Below are 18,205 nucleotides of genomic sequence, written 5' to 3'. Positions count from 1 at the left end.
CACATGTTTGCTGATGTCACTCAGCAGGAAGTCTAATACAGGACTGTCACAGTGTTTCACTCTGTTGCCTGGATACTGATGATGTCATTAACATTAGAACCAAACTGTCCATCAGGTCCGAGCCGACGTTTCAAGCGTGTGGTGGAGACCATCCAGGCTCAGCTGCTCAGCTCCGACCAGCCCGGCGTCCAGCCGCAGATATCTGGTAAGTGGAGTCCCTCGCCACCCGCCCTCGACCACGCCTACACCCCCAGCCCTCCTCCTCTTCCTCCACGTCCTCACAGAACACCCCCCACCCCCCACCCCCCACCCCCCACCCCCCACCCCCCTCTCTCCCGGCATCCTGGCACTCTTCACAGCACAGCCACACCCGCGGCCCACCTCGGCTCGGACCGGCTCGGCTTGGCTCAGCTCAGCTCAGCACACTGCTTTTAGCACACAGCATCTCCACGTGCATGTCCCTGCCACATACCACCATGGCGTGCACACACACACACACACACACACACACACACACACACACACCACACACACACACACACACACACAGGGCTGATTCTGTCACTTTCTCCGGCAGCAGCAGCTCGGCCTCATCTGGAGTCTGACTCAGCAGAAACACAGACAGTTGCTCAGACTGAAGTTTACACATCTGTACACATCTGTACATCAGAGCACGCAGAACTTTTATCTAAAGAGAAATGTCTCAAGGTTTCAGAAAACATTTGTGATGTTAGTGTATTTTCTCACATTAGTCACAGTGAACACGTGACCCCCTGTCAGGTCCTGACCCCCCTGATCTGACCTGGTCCGGTGTGTCGGGGCTGCCTATAGATAGATGGATGGATTTAAAACTATGGAAGAAAAGAGAGAGTGATTGTTTGTTCTCCAGTTGTCTCTGTTAGTGTGACGCTGTAGTTCTCCTGTTGTTGTCTGTGGTTATTTACTTGATAATGGTCCCCTCTGGTGGTGAAGCAGAGTAACTACAACCCATCCACATATAAACACACACACACACACATACACACACACACACACACACACACAACACACACACACACACAGCTGCCTTTAGGACACAGATGTGTTACTGGGAGAAAACCAGTCACCTGCTCAGCTCCCACTACAGATACTGGATCTAGGTCCTGAAGTCCATAAACAGATTTCTTTTTTTTTTTACATACTGATCCACGTCCTGGTCTCTGATCTACTGAAGATGATTTAAAAAAAATTCTGTGGAAAAAAATCTGAATTCTGAGAAAAAAATAAAAACTTTTTTCCACATGGCCCTAATCCTCTTCCGTACTGATCTTCCAGACAGACAGTGTTTCTAAAACAACAAATACAGCATCAAATGTGCTGCTAAAAGAAACAACAGAATCTGCCAGTGCAGTGAGATCATTTTAATTTTAATTAACGACTTGATGAGGCTGTGTGTTATGGATTATATAATCACATCAGCTCTTTGTTCTGCTTCAGTCATTTGACATAATGTGACGGAGGCTGACCGTCCTCTCTGTGACACCTGAGCATGAACCTAAACCTGATCTCCACGAGACTTCGACTCTGGACCTGGACGGTGTCGTGAATCAGTCCCAGTAGCTGCTGCTCATTCATGTTTTGTGAATCACTGTCTGTCCGGACGAGCTCCAGCTCCAGGACTCTGACCTCTGACCCTCAACACCATCACTTCACACCACTGAACCAGTTGCACCAGTCTGACCAGTCACTGCCACAGATGGGAACTGTTATCAGGCGCTGTATGCACAACCTCAGTCACCCCCCTCCCTCCTCCCACCATATAGATGTGCCAATAACCCACATCTCTACCTACCTACCTCTCTCTCTCTCTCTCTCTCTCTCCCTCTCTCCCTCCCTCCCTCTGTCTGTCCTATCCTCTCTCTCTCTCTCTCTCTCTCTCTCTCCCTCTCCATCCCTCCCTCCCTCCCTCCCTCCCTGTCCTATCCTCTCTCTCTCTTTCTCTCTCTCTCCCTCCCTCTGTCTGTCCTATCCTCTCTCTCTCTCTCTCTCCCTCCCTCCCTCCCTCCCTGTCTGTCCTATCCTCTCTCTCTCTCTCCCTCCCTCCCTCTGTCTGTCCTATCCTCTCTCTCTCTCTCTCCCTCCCTCCCTCTGTCTGTCCTATCCTCTCTCTCTCTCTCTCCCTCCCTCCCTCTGTCTGTCCTATCCTCTCTCTCTCTCTCTCTCTCGCTCTCTCTCTCTCTCTGCCTCCCTCTGTCTGTCCTATCCTCTCTCTCTCTCTCTCTCTCTCCCTCCCTCTCTCTCTCTCTCTCTCTCTCCCTCTGGCCTGCCTCTCCATGCCTCCTGCTTCTGGTCATCCACAGCTTCACTCTCACGCCACTCGGACTGACTGAATGACTCGCATGCTGAATGAACCGCCGACCCAGAACCATGCACACAGTCCGACTCAAACTGTGTGTGTGTGTGTGTGTGTGTGTGTGTGTGTGTGTGTGTGTGCGCATGTGCGTGCTGATGGTTCTGGGTGAGCTGCCATTCACGCGCTGAACTGAACGCATGCTCTATTTAACTGTGAGGAGCAACAAACAGAGTGATTGATTGTGTTTGCAGTCGGCATAAAACCAGAGAATCTGCATGTGTTTGAAAACACCGAACAGCTGTACAGACATATGAACCTGATTACCTCAGTGAGTGTGTGTGAGTAAGCCTGTACATGTGTGTGTGTGCACATGTGTAGACAGTGGCAGAGAAACGTCTGCCACAGTGAACGTTCAGCCCGTTTCCCAGAGTCTCCTCGCTAACATCATTTTTCCTGTGATTAATTAAGTATTTATTTTTATTTTTTATTTATTTGCCAGGAAGATAAACCATTAGCTATATACCATCAGCTGATTCTGGCCCCACACTGGCCCAAATGCCACTATCTGGATTCTAATTACAAGTCACAGACTGAGTTCAGATCTGTGATCAGCTGAAATCCTACAGGTTTTAGTGGCAGCTAACTTCATATGCTAACGCGACTAGCTCATCCACTTTCAGCCTTTTTGTTCCACCTTACACAACACAACACATCTGAATCTAACTAACTGAGATCCTTTCAACATAAAGGTTCAGTCTTTGACTTACCGGTGACCGGAACATAGAAAGTGTAAGATGATGATGATGAAGATGATGATGATGATCATGAAAAACAGAAATATGTCAAAGGAGAGAAAATGAAACTCTGGAAAATGAGCTGAACATTCAAGTGTGTGGATTCATCCTTTGAACTGGTCCCGAGTAGACGTGCAGTGTTTTTAGCCAGTGTGCTGCTGATGTTTGACGTCAGCTGACTGTTGATGCGGCGCTGGGCCTGAGGGAGGCGGGTGGTGTTTCTGACACTGTGCTCTGCTCTCAGATGGCTCTCAGCGCTCCGCCTCTTTGCCCAGTAAATCTTCCAAGCGTGGTAAGACCCAGAGCGACCGGGAGCTCCCGGCAAAAACACCTTAACTCTGGCTTTTAACACACACTGGCCACGTCCTGGAGGCTGTCACCAACACAACCTGCACTAACACTGTGTGTGTGTGTGTGTGTGTGTGTGTGTGTGTGTGTGTGTGTGTGTGTGAGCTGCAAATAATTTATGTTCGTCTTAACAAGTCATTTCAATGTGAAAAAATAAACTGTTCTGCTGCTTTATTTGGAAATCTTTTTACCTGTAGAATTGATTATAGAAAAGTGACAGAACGTATAAAGGACAGACAGAAATATTATACTTATTGTTTTGCTGTTGTAGGATTCTTAGAGGAGCCAACATTTTGATATATGGTGTTTTACTCCTGAGGAGGAACCAAAGAAAGTTTCATCTTCTGGAGATATTCCATGACAGTCTAGACAGTAGTTATCTAGAGATGAGGAGGTACAGCTGTCTGCAAAAGTTTGATCATCCTGGCGTCAGTGAGAAGGTTCTGGGTGCGAACCCCAGGCCTGGGGCCCTTCTGTGTGAAGTTTCCAGGTACTCCCTGTACCTGCGTGGGTTCTCTTCTAGTACTCCACCTCCTCCCGCATTACAAAGACATGCACATTAGGTCAATTGGCTCTAATGCCTTACTATACTTGTATATATCATAGTAAAGTATGGCATTAAAAAAAAAAATCATAGTATGGCAAGATATGCACAATATGCCGTGGCTATGACTTATTTATCCTTTACTGTACCATGACTTTTTATGTCTTACTATACTATGACGTTTTTTTGACATTTTTATATCACACTTTACTATGACTTTTTATACCTTATTATACTATGACTTTTTATACTTTATTATACTATGACTTTTAATCCCTTACTATACTATGACGTTTTTTGACATTTTTATGTCATACTATACTATGACTTTTAATGCCTTACTATGGTCTGACTTTTTATGTCATACTATACTATGACTTTTTATTTCTTGCTATACAATTACTTTTTATGTCGTACTATACTGTGACTTTTTTTTTACATTTTGACATCACACTATACTATGACTTTTTTTTGACATTGTTATATCACACTATAATATGACTTTTTAAACTTTATTATACTATGACTTTTAATCCCGCACTATACTATGACTTTTTTTTACATTTTTATATCACACTATACTATGACTTTTTATGCCTTACTATACGATTACTTTTTATCTCTTACTATACCATATACCATACTATGACGTTTTTTGACATTTTTATGTCATACTATACTATGACGTTTTTATGACTTTTTATGCCTTACTATACCTTGACTTTTTATTTCTTGCTATACAATTACTTTTTATGTCGTACTATACTATGACTTTTTTTTGACATTGTTATATCACACTATACTATGACTTTTTATACTTTATTATACTATGACTTTTAATCCCGTACTATACTATGACTTTTCTTTGACATTGTTATATCACACTATACTATGACTTTTTATGCCTTATTATACTATGACTTTTTATACTTTATTATACTATGACTTTTTATCTCTTACTATACCATGACTTTTTATCCCTTACTATACTATGACGTTTTTTGACATTTTTATGTCATACTATACTATGACGTTTTTATGCCTTACTATACTATGTATTTTTTGTGAATTTTTATGCCTTACTATATTATGACTTTTTATGCCTTACTATACAATGTCGTTTTTTATGACTTTTTATGCCTTACTATAATATGACGTTTTTATGCCTTACTATACAATGTCGTTTTTTATGACTTTTTATGCCTTACTTTAATATGGTGTTTTCATGACTTTTTATGCCTTACTATACTATGACTTTTTATGCCTTTTTATGCCTTACTATACTATGACATTTTTATGACCTTTTATTCCTTACTATACTATGTCGTTTTTATGCTTTAATATAAAATGTCGATTTTATGACTTTTTATGCCTTACTATACTATGTCGTTTTTGTGACTTTTTATGCCTTACTATACTATGACGTTTTTATGACTTTTTATGCCTTACTGTACTATGACTTTTTATGCCTTAATATACAATGTCGTTTTTATGACTTTTTATGCCTTATTATACTATGGCTTTTTATGCCTTACTATACTATGAATTTTTATGCCTTACTATACTATGAATTTTTATGCCTTACTATACTATGAATTTTTATGCCTTACTATACTATGTATTTTTTGTGAATTTTTATGTCTTACTATATTATGACTTTTTATGACTTTTTATGCCTTACTATACTATGACTTTTTATACCTTACTATAACATGGCATTTTTATGACTTTTTATGCCTTACTATACTATGACTTTTTATGACTTTTTATGCCTTACTATACGATTACTTTTTATGACGTTCTTATGCCTTACTATACTATGTCGTTTTTATGACTTTTTATGCCTTTCAATAATATGACTTTCCATGCCTTACTATACTATGACGTTTTTATGCCTTAATATACAATGTCGATTTTATGACTTTTTATGCCTTACTATACTATGACGTTTTTATGACTTTTTATGCCGTAATATACAATGTCGTTTTTATGACTTTTTATGCCTTATTATACTATGGCTTTTTATGCCTTACTATACTATGACGTTTTTATGACTTTTTGTGCCTCACTATACTATGACTTTTTATGACTTTTTATGCCTTACTATACTATGACGTTTTTATGACTTTTTATGCCTTACTATACTATGACATTTTATGCCTTACTATGCTATGTCATTTTTTTGACTTTTTATGCTTTGCTATACTATGACGTTTTCATGACTTTTTATGCCTTACTATACTATGAATTTTTATGCCTTACTATACTATGAATTTTTATGCCTTACTATACTATGTATTTTTTGTGAATTTTTATGTCTTACTATATTATGACTTTTTTGTGACTTTTTATGCCTTACTATATTATGACTTTTTATGCCTTACTATACTATGACTTTTTATACCTTACTATAACATGGCATTTTTATGACTTTTTATGCCTTACTATAACATGGCATTTTTATGACTTTTTCTGCCTTACTATACTATGACGTTTTTATACCTTAATATACAATGTCGATTTTATGACTTTTTATGCCTTACTATACTATGACGTTTTTATGACGTTTTTATGCCTTACTATACTATGACGTTTTTATGACTTTTTATGCCTTACTATACTATGACGTTTTTATGCCTTAATATACAATGTCGTTTTTATGGCTTTTTATGCCTTACTATACTATGACGTTTTTATGACTTTTTGTGCCTCACTATACTATGACTTTTTATGCCTTACTATACTATGAATTTTTATGCCTTACTATAACATGGCATTTTTATGACTTTTTATGCCTTACTATACTATGACTTTTTATACCTTACTATAACATGGCATTTTTATGACTTTTTATGCCTTACTATACCATGACGTTTTTATGAATTTTTCTGCCTTACTATACGATTACTTTTTATGCCTTACTATACTATGACGTTCTTATGCCTTACTATACTATGTCGTTTTTATGACTTTTTATGCCTTTCAATAATATGACTTTCCATGCCTTGCTATACTATGACGTTTTTATGCCTTAATATACAATGTCGATTTTATGACTTTTTATGCCTTACTATACTATGACGTTTTTATGACGTTTTTATGACGTTTTTATGCCTTAATATACAATGTCGATTTTATGACTTTTTATGCCTTACTATACTATGACGTTTTTATGACGTTTTTATGCCTTATTATACAATGTCGTTTTTATGACTCTTTATGCCTTATTATACTATGGCATTTTTATGCCTTACTATACTATGACTTTTTATGCCTTACTATACTATGACGTTTTTATGCCTTAATATACAATGTCGATTTTATGACTTTTTATGCCTTACTATACTATGACGTTTTTATGCCTTAATATACAATGTCGTTTTTATGACTTTTTATGCCTTACTATACTATGACTTTTTATACCTTACTATAACATGGCATTTTTATGACTTTTTATGCCTTACTATAACATGGCATTTTTATGACTTTTTCTGCCTTACTATACTATGACGTTTTTATACCTTAATATACAATGTCGATTTTATGACTTTTTATGCCTTACTATACTATGACGTTTTTATGACGTTTTTATGCCTTACTATACTATGACGTTTTTATGACTTTTTATGCCTTACTATACTATGACGTTTTTATGACTTTTTGTGCCTCACTATACTATGACTTTTTATGCCTTACTATACTATGAATTTTTATGCCTTACTATAACATGGCATTTTTATGACTTTTTATGCCTTACTATACTATGACTTTTTATACCTTACTATAACATGGCATTTTTATGACTTTTTATGCCTTACTATACCATGACGTTTTTATGAATTTTTCTGCCTTACTATACGATTACTTTTTATGCCTTACTATACTATGACGTTCTTATGCCTTACTATACTATGTCGTTTTTATGACTTTTTATGCCTTTCAATAATATGACTTTCCATGCCTTGCTATACTATGACGTTTTTATGCCTTAATATACAATGTCGATTTTATGACTTTTTATGCCTTACTATACTATGACGTTTTTATGACGTTTTTATGCCTTACTATACTATGACGTTTTTATGCCTTAATATACAATGTCGATTTTATGACTTTTTATGCCTTACTATACTATGACGTTTTTATGACGTTTTTATGCCTTACTATACTATGACGTTTTTATGCCTTAATATACAATGTCGATTTTATGACTTTTTATGCCTTACTATACTATGTCGTTTTTATGACTCTTTATGCCTTATTATACTATGGCATTTTTATGCCTTACTATACTATGACGTTTTTATGACTTTTTATGCCTTACTATACTATGACGTTTTTATGACTTTTGTGCCTCACTATACTATGACTTTTTATGCCTTACTATACTATGACGTTTTTATGCCTTAATATACAATGTCGATTTTATGACTTTTTATGCCTTACTATACTATGACGTTTTTATGCCTTAATATACAATGTCGTTTTTATGACTTTTTGTGCCTCACTATACTATGACGTTTTTATGCCTTAATATACAATGTCGTTTTTATGACTTTTTATGCCTTACTATACTATGACTTTTTATACCTTACTATAACATGGCATTTTTATGACTTTTTATGCCTTACTATAACATGGCATTTTTATGACTTTTTCTGCCTTACTATACTATGACGTTTTTATACCTTAATATACAATGTCGATTTTATGACTTTTTATGCCTTACTATACTATGACGTTTTTATGACGTTTTTATGCCTTACTATACTATGACGTTTTTATGACTTTTTATGCCTTACTATACTATGACGTTTTTATGACTTTTTGTGCCTCACTATACTATGACTTTTTATGCCTTACTATACTATGAATTTTTATGCCTTACTATAACATGGCATTTTTATGACTTTTTATGCCTTACTATACTATGACTTTTTATACCTTACTATAACATGGCATTTTTATGACTTTTTATGCCTTACTATACCATGACGTTTTTATGAATTTTTCTGCCTTACTATACGATTACTTTTTATGCCTTACTATACTATGACGTTCTTATGCCTTACTATACTATGTCGTTTTTATGACTTTTTATGCCTTTCAATAATATGACTTTCCATGCCTTGCTATACTATGACGTTTTTATGCCTTAATATACAATGTCGATTTTATGACTTTTTATGCCTTACTATACTATGACGTTTTTATGACGTTTTTATGCCTTACTATACTATGACGTTTTTATGCCTTAATATACAATGTCGATTTTATGACTTTTTATGCCTTACTATACTATGACGTTTTTATGACGTTTTTATGCCTTACTATACTATGACGTTTTTATGCCTTAATATACAATGTCGATTTTATGACTTTTTATGCCTTACTATACTATGACGTTTTTATGACGTTTTTATGCCTTATTATACAATGTCGTTTTTATGACTCTTTATGCCTTATTATACTATGGCATTTTTATGCCTTACTATACTATGACGTTTTTATGACTTTTTATGCCTTACTATACTATGACGTTTTTATGACTTTTTGTGCCTCACTATACTATGACTTTTTATGCCTTACTATACTATGACGTTTTTATGACGTTTTTATGCCTTAATATACAATGTCGTTTTTATGACTTTTTGTGCCTCACTATACTATGACGTTTTTATGCCTTAATATACAATGTCGTTTTTATGACTTTTTATGCCTTACTATACTATGACTTTTTATACCTTACTATACTATGACTTTTTATACCTTACTATAACATGGCATTTTTATGACTTTTTATGCCTTACTATACTATGACTTTTTATACCTTACTATAACATGGCATTTTTATGACTTTTTATGCCTTACTATACTATGACTTTTTATGCCTTACTATAACATGGCATTTTTATGACTTTTTATGCCTTACTCCTATGACTTTTTATGCCTTACTATACCATGAAGTTTTTATGAATTTTTCTGCCTTACTATACTATGACGTTCTTATGCCTTACTAAACAATGTCGTTTTTATGGCTTTTTATGCCTTACTATAACATGACTTTTTATACCTTACTATACTATGTCATTTTTATGACTTTCTATGCTTTACTACACTATGACTTTTTTTTGTTTTTAACTAAATCTTTTTAGGCTTTTTATGCCTTTATTGGATAGCACAGTAGAGAGAGACAGGAATTGGGGAGGCAGAGAGAGGGGGAATGACATGCAGTAAAGGCCTGCTCAACCCACTGTGCCACTCGACGCCCCTACCCTATGAGTTTTTTTACTTTTATTATTTATTATTACTTTTATTCTTATTGTACTTTTGACTTTTTATGTCCTACTTTATTATAACATGTTTTGACATTTTTATGGCTTATTGTACTATGACATTTTTATGCTTTTCGAAATCATAGTAAAAAAATCATAGTATAAAGAGGCATAAAAATGTCATGGTACAGTCATGCTATACAATGCCATTCTGTGATATATAGATACACACATAGATAGATTGATACATACTGTACATACATACATACAATCATTTATCCCCTTCAGGGAAATGTAGTCCTGAGTGAGTCCAGACTCTTGCCAAACACAGATCAAGCTTTTTTGACCAGCTTCTCCAGTCTCCCTGTGTTCATGTCTGACATGCTGCTACGCCAGCAGACTGCAGCATTAAGAGAACACTGGTCGCCACTGACTGTGACTGACTATGCTATGACATTTTTTTGACTTTTTATGCCTTGCTGTGATAGATGTGTACATAGATAGATACATTACGTACATAGATAGATACATTACATACATACATACATACAATCATTTATCCCTAGGTGAAATTCATGTGTCCATTAGCTCATTGCTGAAAATATTAATAGTAGTTAATAATTAAATTAGTCCACATCCTTTGGCTGAGGTGATGGCAGTCGGAACAAAGGATCTCCTGAACCTCACTGTTCTGCACCGCAGTGAGATGAGACGTTTGTTGCTGTAGCTGCTTCTCTGTCCTGCCAGAATGTTGTGGAAAGGGTGGTTGGTATTGTCTAAGATGGCCTCCATCTTACATTACATGCATCTCTCCGCAATAGTCCTGAGTGAGTCCAGACTCATGCCAAACACAGACCCAGCCTTTTTGAACAGCTTGTCCAGTCCACTTATGTTATGTCTGACATGCTGCTGCCCCAGCAGACTGTAGCATATAAAGTACACTGGCCACCACTGATAGATAAAACGTGCAGCATTTCACTGCAGATGAAGGACCTGAGCCTCATGAGGAAAAACAGGCCATCGTCAGATCCCTGTACTCCTCCTCCTGTCCATTCCTGAGGCACACCACAATAGCTGTGTTATCCAAAATGTCAAAAAACATCATAGTAAAGTACGGCATAAAAAGTCAAAGTATAGCAAAGCATAAAAAGTCATAGTATAGTGTGATATAAAAATGTCAAAAAACATCATTCTATAGTAAGGTATAAAAAGTCATAGTATAGTACGGCATGAGAAGTCATAGTATAGTATGTCAGAAAAATGTAAAAAAAAAAGTCATAGTATAGTGTGATATAAAAGTGTTAAAAAACGTCATAGTATATTAAGGCATAAAAATGTCAAAAAACATCATAGTATAGTATGACATAAAAATGTAAAAAAAAAAGTCATAGTATGACACAAAAAGTCATAGTATGATATAAAAATGTCAAAAAACATCATTCTATAGTAAGGTATAAAAAGTCATAGTATAGTACGGCAGAAAAATGTAAAAAAAAAAGTCATAGTATAGTATGACATAAATATTTCAAAAAACGTCATGGTATAGTGTTATATAAAAATGTCAAAAAACGTCATAGTATATTAAGGCATAAAAAGTCATCGTATAGTAAGGTACAAAAATGTAAAAAAAAAAAAAGTCATAGTATAGCAAGGCCTAAAAAAACATAGTATAGTGTGATATAAAAATGTCAAAAAAACGTCATAGTATAGTATGACATAAAAAGTCATAGTATGGTATGACATAAAAATGTAAAAAAAAAAAGTCATAGTATAGTGTGATACAAAAATGTCAACAAACGTCATTCTATAGTAATGCATGAAAAGTCATAGTATAGTACGGCATAAAAATTTCAAAAAACGTCATGGTATAGTACGGCATAAAAAGTCATAGTATAGTGTGATATAAAAATGTCAAAAAACATCATTCTATAGTAAGGGATAAAAAGTCATAGTATAGTAAGGCAGAAAAATGTAAAAAAAAAAGTCATAGTATAGTGTGATATAAAAATGTCAAAAAATGTCATAGTATGGTGTGATATAAAAATGTCAAAAAACGTCATTCTATAGTAAGGTACAAAAATGTAAAAAAAAAAGTCATAGTATAGTGTGATATAAAAATGTCAAAAAACGTCATGTATAGTACGGCATAAAAAGTCATAGTATGATATAAAAATGTCAAAAAACGTCATGTATAGTACGGCATAAAAAGTCATAGTATGGTACGGCATAAAAAGTCATCGTATAGTATGACATAAAAATGTAAAAAAAAAGTCATAGTATAGTGTGATATAAAAATGCCAAAAAACGTCATTCTATAGTAAGGTATAAAAAGTCATAGTATAGTAAGGCAGAAAAATGTAAAAAAAAGTCATAGTATAGTGTGATATGAAAATGTCAAAAAACGTCATTCTATAGTATGACATAAAAAGTCATAGTATGATATAAAAATGTCAAAAAACGTCATTGTATAGTATGGCATAAAAAGTCATCGTATAGTATGACATAAAAAGTCATAGTATGACATAAAAATGTAAAAAAAAAAGTCATAGTATAGTGTGATATGAAAATGTCAAAAAACGTCATTCTATAGTGTGATATAAAAATGTCAAAAAACGTCATTCTATAGTAAGGTATAAAAAGTCATAGTATAGTAAGGCAGAAAAATGTAAAAAAAAAAGTCATAGTATAGTATGGCATAAAAAGTCATAGTATAGTAAGGCAGAAAATGTAAAAAAAACGTCATAATATAGTGTGATATAAAAATGTCAAAAAACGTCATAGTATAGTATGGCATAAAAAGTCATAGTATAGTAAGGCAGAAAAATGTAAAAAAAAAGTCATAGTATAGTGTGACATAAAAATGTCAAAAAACGTCATAGTATAGTACGGCATAAAAAGTCATAGTATGATACAAAAATGTCAAAAAATATCATTCTATAGTAAGGTATAAAAACTCATAGTATAGTACGGCATAAAAATTTCAAAAAACGTCATGGTATAGTAGGGCATAAAAAGTCATAGTATGATATAAAAATGTCAAAAAACGTCATAGTATAGTATGGCATAAAAAGTCATAGTATGGTACGGCATAAAAAGTCATCGTATAGTGTGATATAAAAATGTCAAAAAATGTCATAGTATGGTGTGATATAAAAATGTCAAAAAACGTCATAGTATGGCATAAAAACTCATAGTATGGTACGGCATAAAAAGTCATAGTATAGTGTGATATAAAAATGTCAAAAAATGTCATAGTATGGTGTGATATAAAAATGTCAAAAAATGTCATAGTATGGTGTGATATAAAAATGTCAAAAAACGTCATTCTATAGTAAGGTATAAAAAGTCATAGTATAGTAAGGCAGAAAAATGTAAAAAAAAAGTCATAGTATAGTGTGATATAAAAACGTCATTCTATAGTATGACATAAAAAGTCATAGTATGGTACGGCATAAAAAGTCATAGTATGATATAAAAATGTCAAAAAACGTCATTGTATAGTATGGCATAAAAAGTCATCGTATAGTATGACATAAAAATGTAAAAAAAAGTCATAGTATAGTGTGATATAAAAATGTCAAAAAACGTCGGTATAGTATGGCATAAAAAGTCATAGTATGGTACGGCATAAAAAGTCATAGTATAGTGTGATATAAAAATGGCATAAAAAGTCATAGTATAGTGTGATATAAAAATGTCAAAAAATGTCATAGTATGGTGTGATATAAAAATGTCAAAAAACGTCATTCTATAGTAAGGTATAAAAAGTCATAGTATAGTAAGGCAGAAAAATGTAAAAAAAAAGTCATAGTATAGTGTGATATAAAAACGTCATTCTATAGTATGACATAAAAAGTCATAGTATGGTACGGCATAAAAAGTCATAGTATGATATAAAAATGTCAAAAAACGTCATTGTATAGTATGGCATAAAAAGTCATCGTATAGTATGACATAAAAATGTAAAAAAAAGTCATAGTATAGTGTGATATAAAAATGTCAAAAAATGTCAGTATAGTATGGCATAAAAAGTCATAGTATAGTGTGATATAAAAATGTCAAAAAATGATATAGTATAGTGTGATATAAAAATGTAAAAAAACGTCATAGTATAGTATGGCATAAAAAGTCATCGTATAGTATGGCAGAAAAATGTAAAAAAAAAAAGTCATAGTATAGTGTGATATAAAAATGTCAAAAAATGATATAGTATAGTGTGATATAAAAATGTCAAAAAACGTCATAATATAGTATGGCATAAAAAGTCATAGTATATTATAGTATACTCCCAGGGATTCTGGGAGTTAAAAGGTCACCCATTAAAAAGTATGATAAGGTGGAGGGGGGGTGATACTACATAAATGAATGATCTATTCTGTTGTACAGACTAAATAATGTTCCGTATGTACAAAAAGTGTAGTTGTGACATTTTGTTTTTGAGTTGTGTTGCCATGTTTTGTTTCGGCCCAGTCACACCAGCATTTACAACGGCAGCGACATCCGTTCATCGCCACGATTGGTGGAACTTTGACATGTGACTGCGTCATCGTCCAATAACAAGCCGTCGTGACAGGGCTGAGCTTTTGAGGGAACGTAGCGAGCAGCTTTGTGAGGACACAGGAGTGATGTCTTTTAAATAAACTCTGAACCACAGATGCAGCTATTAATCGATCGACAGCAAATATTTTGATAATTGATTAATATTTTCAAGCAAAAACTCCAAATGTCATCTGCTTTCAGCTTCTTAAATTAGCCGTTTTTATTTTGCCATATATGACAGTACATGTGTAAATGTAAATGCCGTTTTTTAAACATTTCATACATTGAATATTTAATCAATTAATAGATAAAATAACTGGCAGATTATCAGATGATGAAAATAATCGTTAGCTGCAGCTCTACTGTCCTGTTAGCAACCGAGCTATGCTAACAGGGAGCGCTTCTTTTCCCACCTCAGGAACTCGTCACTGACTCGATGATGAAAAATACAAAAATGTTAAAAAAAAGTCATAGTATAGTGTGATATAAAAATGTCAAAAAACGTCATAGTATAGTATGGCATAAAAACTCATAGTATAGTAAGGCAGAAAAATTTCAAAAAACGTCATGGTATAGTATGGCATAAAAAGTCATAGTATGATATAAAAATGTCAAAAAACGTCATAGTATAGTATGGCATAAAAAGTAATAGTATGGTACGGCATAAAAAGTCATCGTATAGTATGGCAGAAAAATGTCAAAAAAAAAGTCATAGTATAGTAAGGTACAAAAATGTTAAAAAAAAGTCATAGTATAGTGTGATATAAAAATGTCAAAAAACGTCATAGTATAGTATGGCATAAAAAGTCATAGTATGGTACGGCATAAAAAGTCATAGTATGATATAAAAATGTCAAAAAACGTCATCGTATAGTATGACATAAAAATGTAAAAAAAAAAGTCATAGTATAGTGTGATATGAAAATGTCAAAAAACGTCATTCTATAGTGTGATATAAAAATGTCAAAAAACGTCATAGTATAGTATGGCATAAAAAGTCATAGTATGGTACGGCATAAAAAGTCATAGTATAGTAAGGCAGAAAAATGTAAAAAAAAAGTCATAGTATAGTGTGATATAAAAATGTCAAAAAATGATATAGTATAGTGTGATATAAAAATGTAAAAAAACGTCATAGTATAGTAGGGCATAAAAAGTCATAGTATGATATAAAAATGTCAAAAAACGTCATAGTATGGTACGGCATAAAAAGTCATCGTATAGTATAGCAGAAAAATGTAAAAAAAAAAAGTCATAGTATAGTGTGATATAAAAATGTCAAAAAACGTCATTCTATAGTAAGGTATAAAAAGTCATAGTATAGTAAGGCATAAAAAGTCATAGTATAGTAAGGCAGAAAAATGTAAAAAAAAGTCATAGTATAGTGTGATATAAAAACGTCATTCTATAGTATGACATAAAAAGTCATAGTATGGTACGGCATAAAAAGTCATAGTATAGTGTGATATAAAAATGTCAAAAAACGTCATTCTATAGTAAGGTATAAAAAGTCATAGTATAGTAAGGCAGAAAAATGTAAAAAAAAAGTCATAGTATAGTGTGATATAAAAACGTCATTCTATAGTATGACATAAAAAGTCATAGTATGGTACAGCATAAAAAGTCATTGTATAGTAAGGCAGAAAAATGTAAAAAAAAGTCATAGTATAGTGTGATATAAAAATGTCAAAAAAACGTCATAATATAGTGTGATATAAAAATGTCAAAAAACGTCATAGTATAGTAAGGCAGAAAAATGTAAAAAAAAAAAAAGTCATAGTATAGTGTGATATAAGAATGTCAAAAAACGTCATAGTATAGTATGGCAGAAAAATGTAAAAAAAAAAAAAGTCATAGTATAGTGTGATATAAAAATGTCAAAAAACGTCATAGTATGGTGTGATATAAAAATGTCAAAAAACGTAATGGTATAGTACGGCATAAAAAGTCATAGTATATTATGTCATAAAAATGTTAAAAATGTCACAGTATATATATATATACAATGTGGATATCTGAAGATATAACATGAAATACTAAATGCAAATGTAATAAAACAATGCTAATTAAAATCCTATATGTTTGTATATGTGTATGTACATTTTCTTAATAATTACTTTTAAAAAAGTAAAAGTAAAAACATACAAGACTTTCCCTTTTTATTACATGGACATAATTTACCTTATAACTCTTGCAGACAACTGTATGTTGTCATGAAAGGCTACAGGCTGTGGACACCTCCCAACTCTCAACACCACCACATCTTTGTCAGGCAAGCTGATTAGTTGGTCGGTCCTACTCCTGTCAGGAGAAGGTGGACAAATAAAAATAACGTGTCTTTTGTTAATGAATAAAAAGCAAAAATAGGACATCATATAACTTAATATTAAGTGTTTTTTCAGTAGGTTTTTAGAATAGACCAAGTGGCTTGATAAGATGGATGTATTTCATTGTGTGAATGTGTGAATGTGTGTGTGGCTCTTTACTGACTCAGTAACCCTCTGCATGGTGATGCTTGATACTGTGTTGCCCCCCCCCCCTCTAAAACTTTCCATGTTTGAAATCACGGGAGTAAAAATGTCAGACAGCACAAATGCTCTCGTCACTGTGATGAAGAGAAGAGATGGTAAGTTTCAGCTTCACTGACAGACTCGTTTCCTACTGAAAACAGAGGACGAGATGTTGAATCACTGCAGGGACACACTGTGTGGAGACTAACCTCGCCAATGACAAGTGGTTGTGTATCAATGTGTGTGTACTGTGCTGTACTGTTGCATGTATTAAAGCACTTACCAAACAGCCTGTGTCTTAACAGATGGATGTTGTTGTGATGGATGTTGATATGATGGAGAGTTAACAGGAGCTTTGGACGACGTTCACACAGAAACAGTCAAAACCTGGAGGAGAAAACACAAGCAAGTTCATTTCCATGTTATGTTATTTACATGGACCAAAAACTGTCACAGCTTCAGGATGAGACTGAATATTTGGCTCAGGGTGAATATTTTTCATCTGCAGACCACCGATTTGAACCGGCCAAACTTTGCTGTGTATTTAGTTTCACAGTTTCAAGTTTATTTTAGGCAAAATTCAACATTTCAGGCAAATAACTTCCTCAATGAAATAAATAATTATATGCTAATCAGACAGGATCATGGGCATCCTGTCTGATGCTTATATGGGTCCAGGTTCTAAGATTAGATTAGGTAAGCAGCAGAGTGGACAGTACAAAAAAAGAAACTGCAAAATGTCAATATCAAATACTAAAAATTACTAAAAAGATAAATAATAGATAATATAATATGTATAATCAGATATAGAACAAAAAAGCAGATAAGCAACAATCAATCATTTTATTTGTCCCCAGTGGGAT

At 33.7% G+C, this 18,205-nt stretch overlaps 1 protein-coding gene across 8 annotated transcripts in view; it reads left to right on the top strand.

Annotated features, from left to right (window-relative positions):
- The window catches only part of LOC130169188 (serine/threonine-protein kinase BRSK2-like), a 141,051-nt gene that overhangs the window by 119,119 nt on the left and 3,727 nt on the right, over positions 1 to 18,205 (top strand). For all 8 annotated transcript variants that reach the window (XM_056375729.1, XM_056375695.1, XM_056375712.1 and 5 more), the window contains one exon: positions 116 to 205. In XM_056375729.1, coding sequence (XP_056231704.1) covers positions 116 to 205 — 90 coding nt within the window. The remainder of the gene's footprint in view (positions 1 to 115; positions 206 to 18,205) is intronic.

The sequence above is a fragment of the Seriola aureovittata genome, chromosome 1 (genome assembly GCF_021018895.1).
Source record: "Seriola aureovittata isolate HTS-2021-v1 ecotype China chromosome 1, ASM2101889v1, whole genome shotgun sequence".
NCBI classification, from domain to species: Eukaryota; Metazoa; Chordata; class Actinopteri; order Carangiformes; family Carangidae; genus Seriola; species Seriola aureovittata.
The sequence above is the reverse complement of the archived record's forward strand: the minus strand, read 5'-3'. Positions and strand labels throughout refer to the sequence as shown.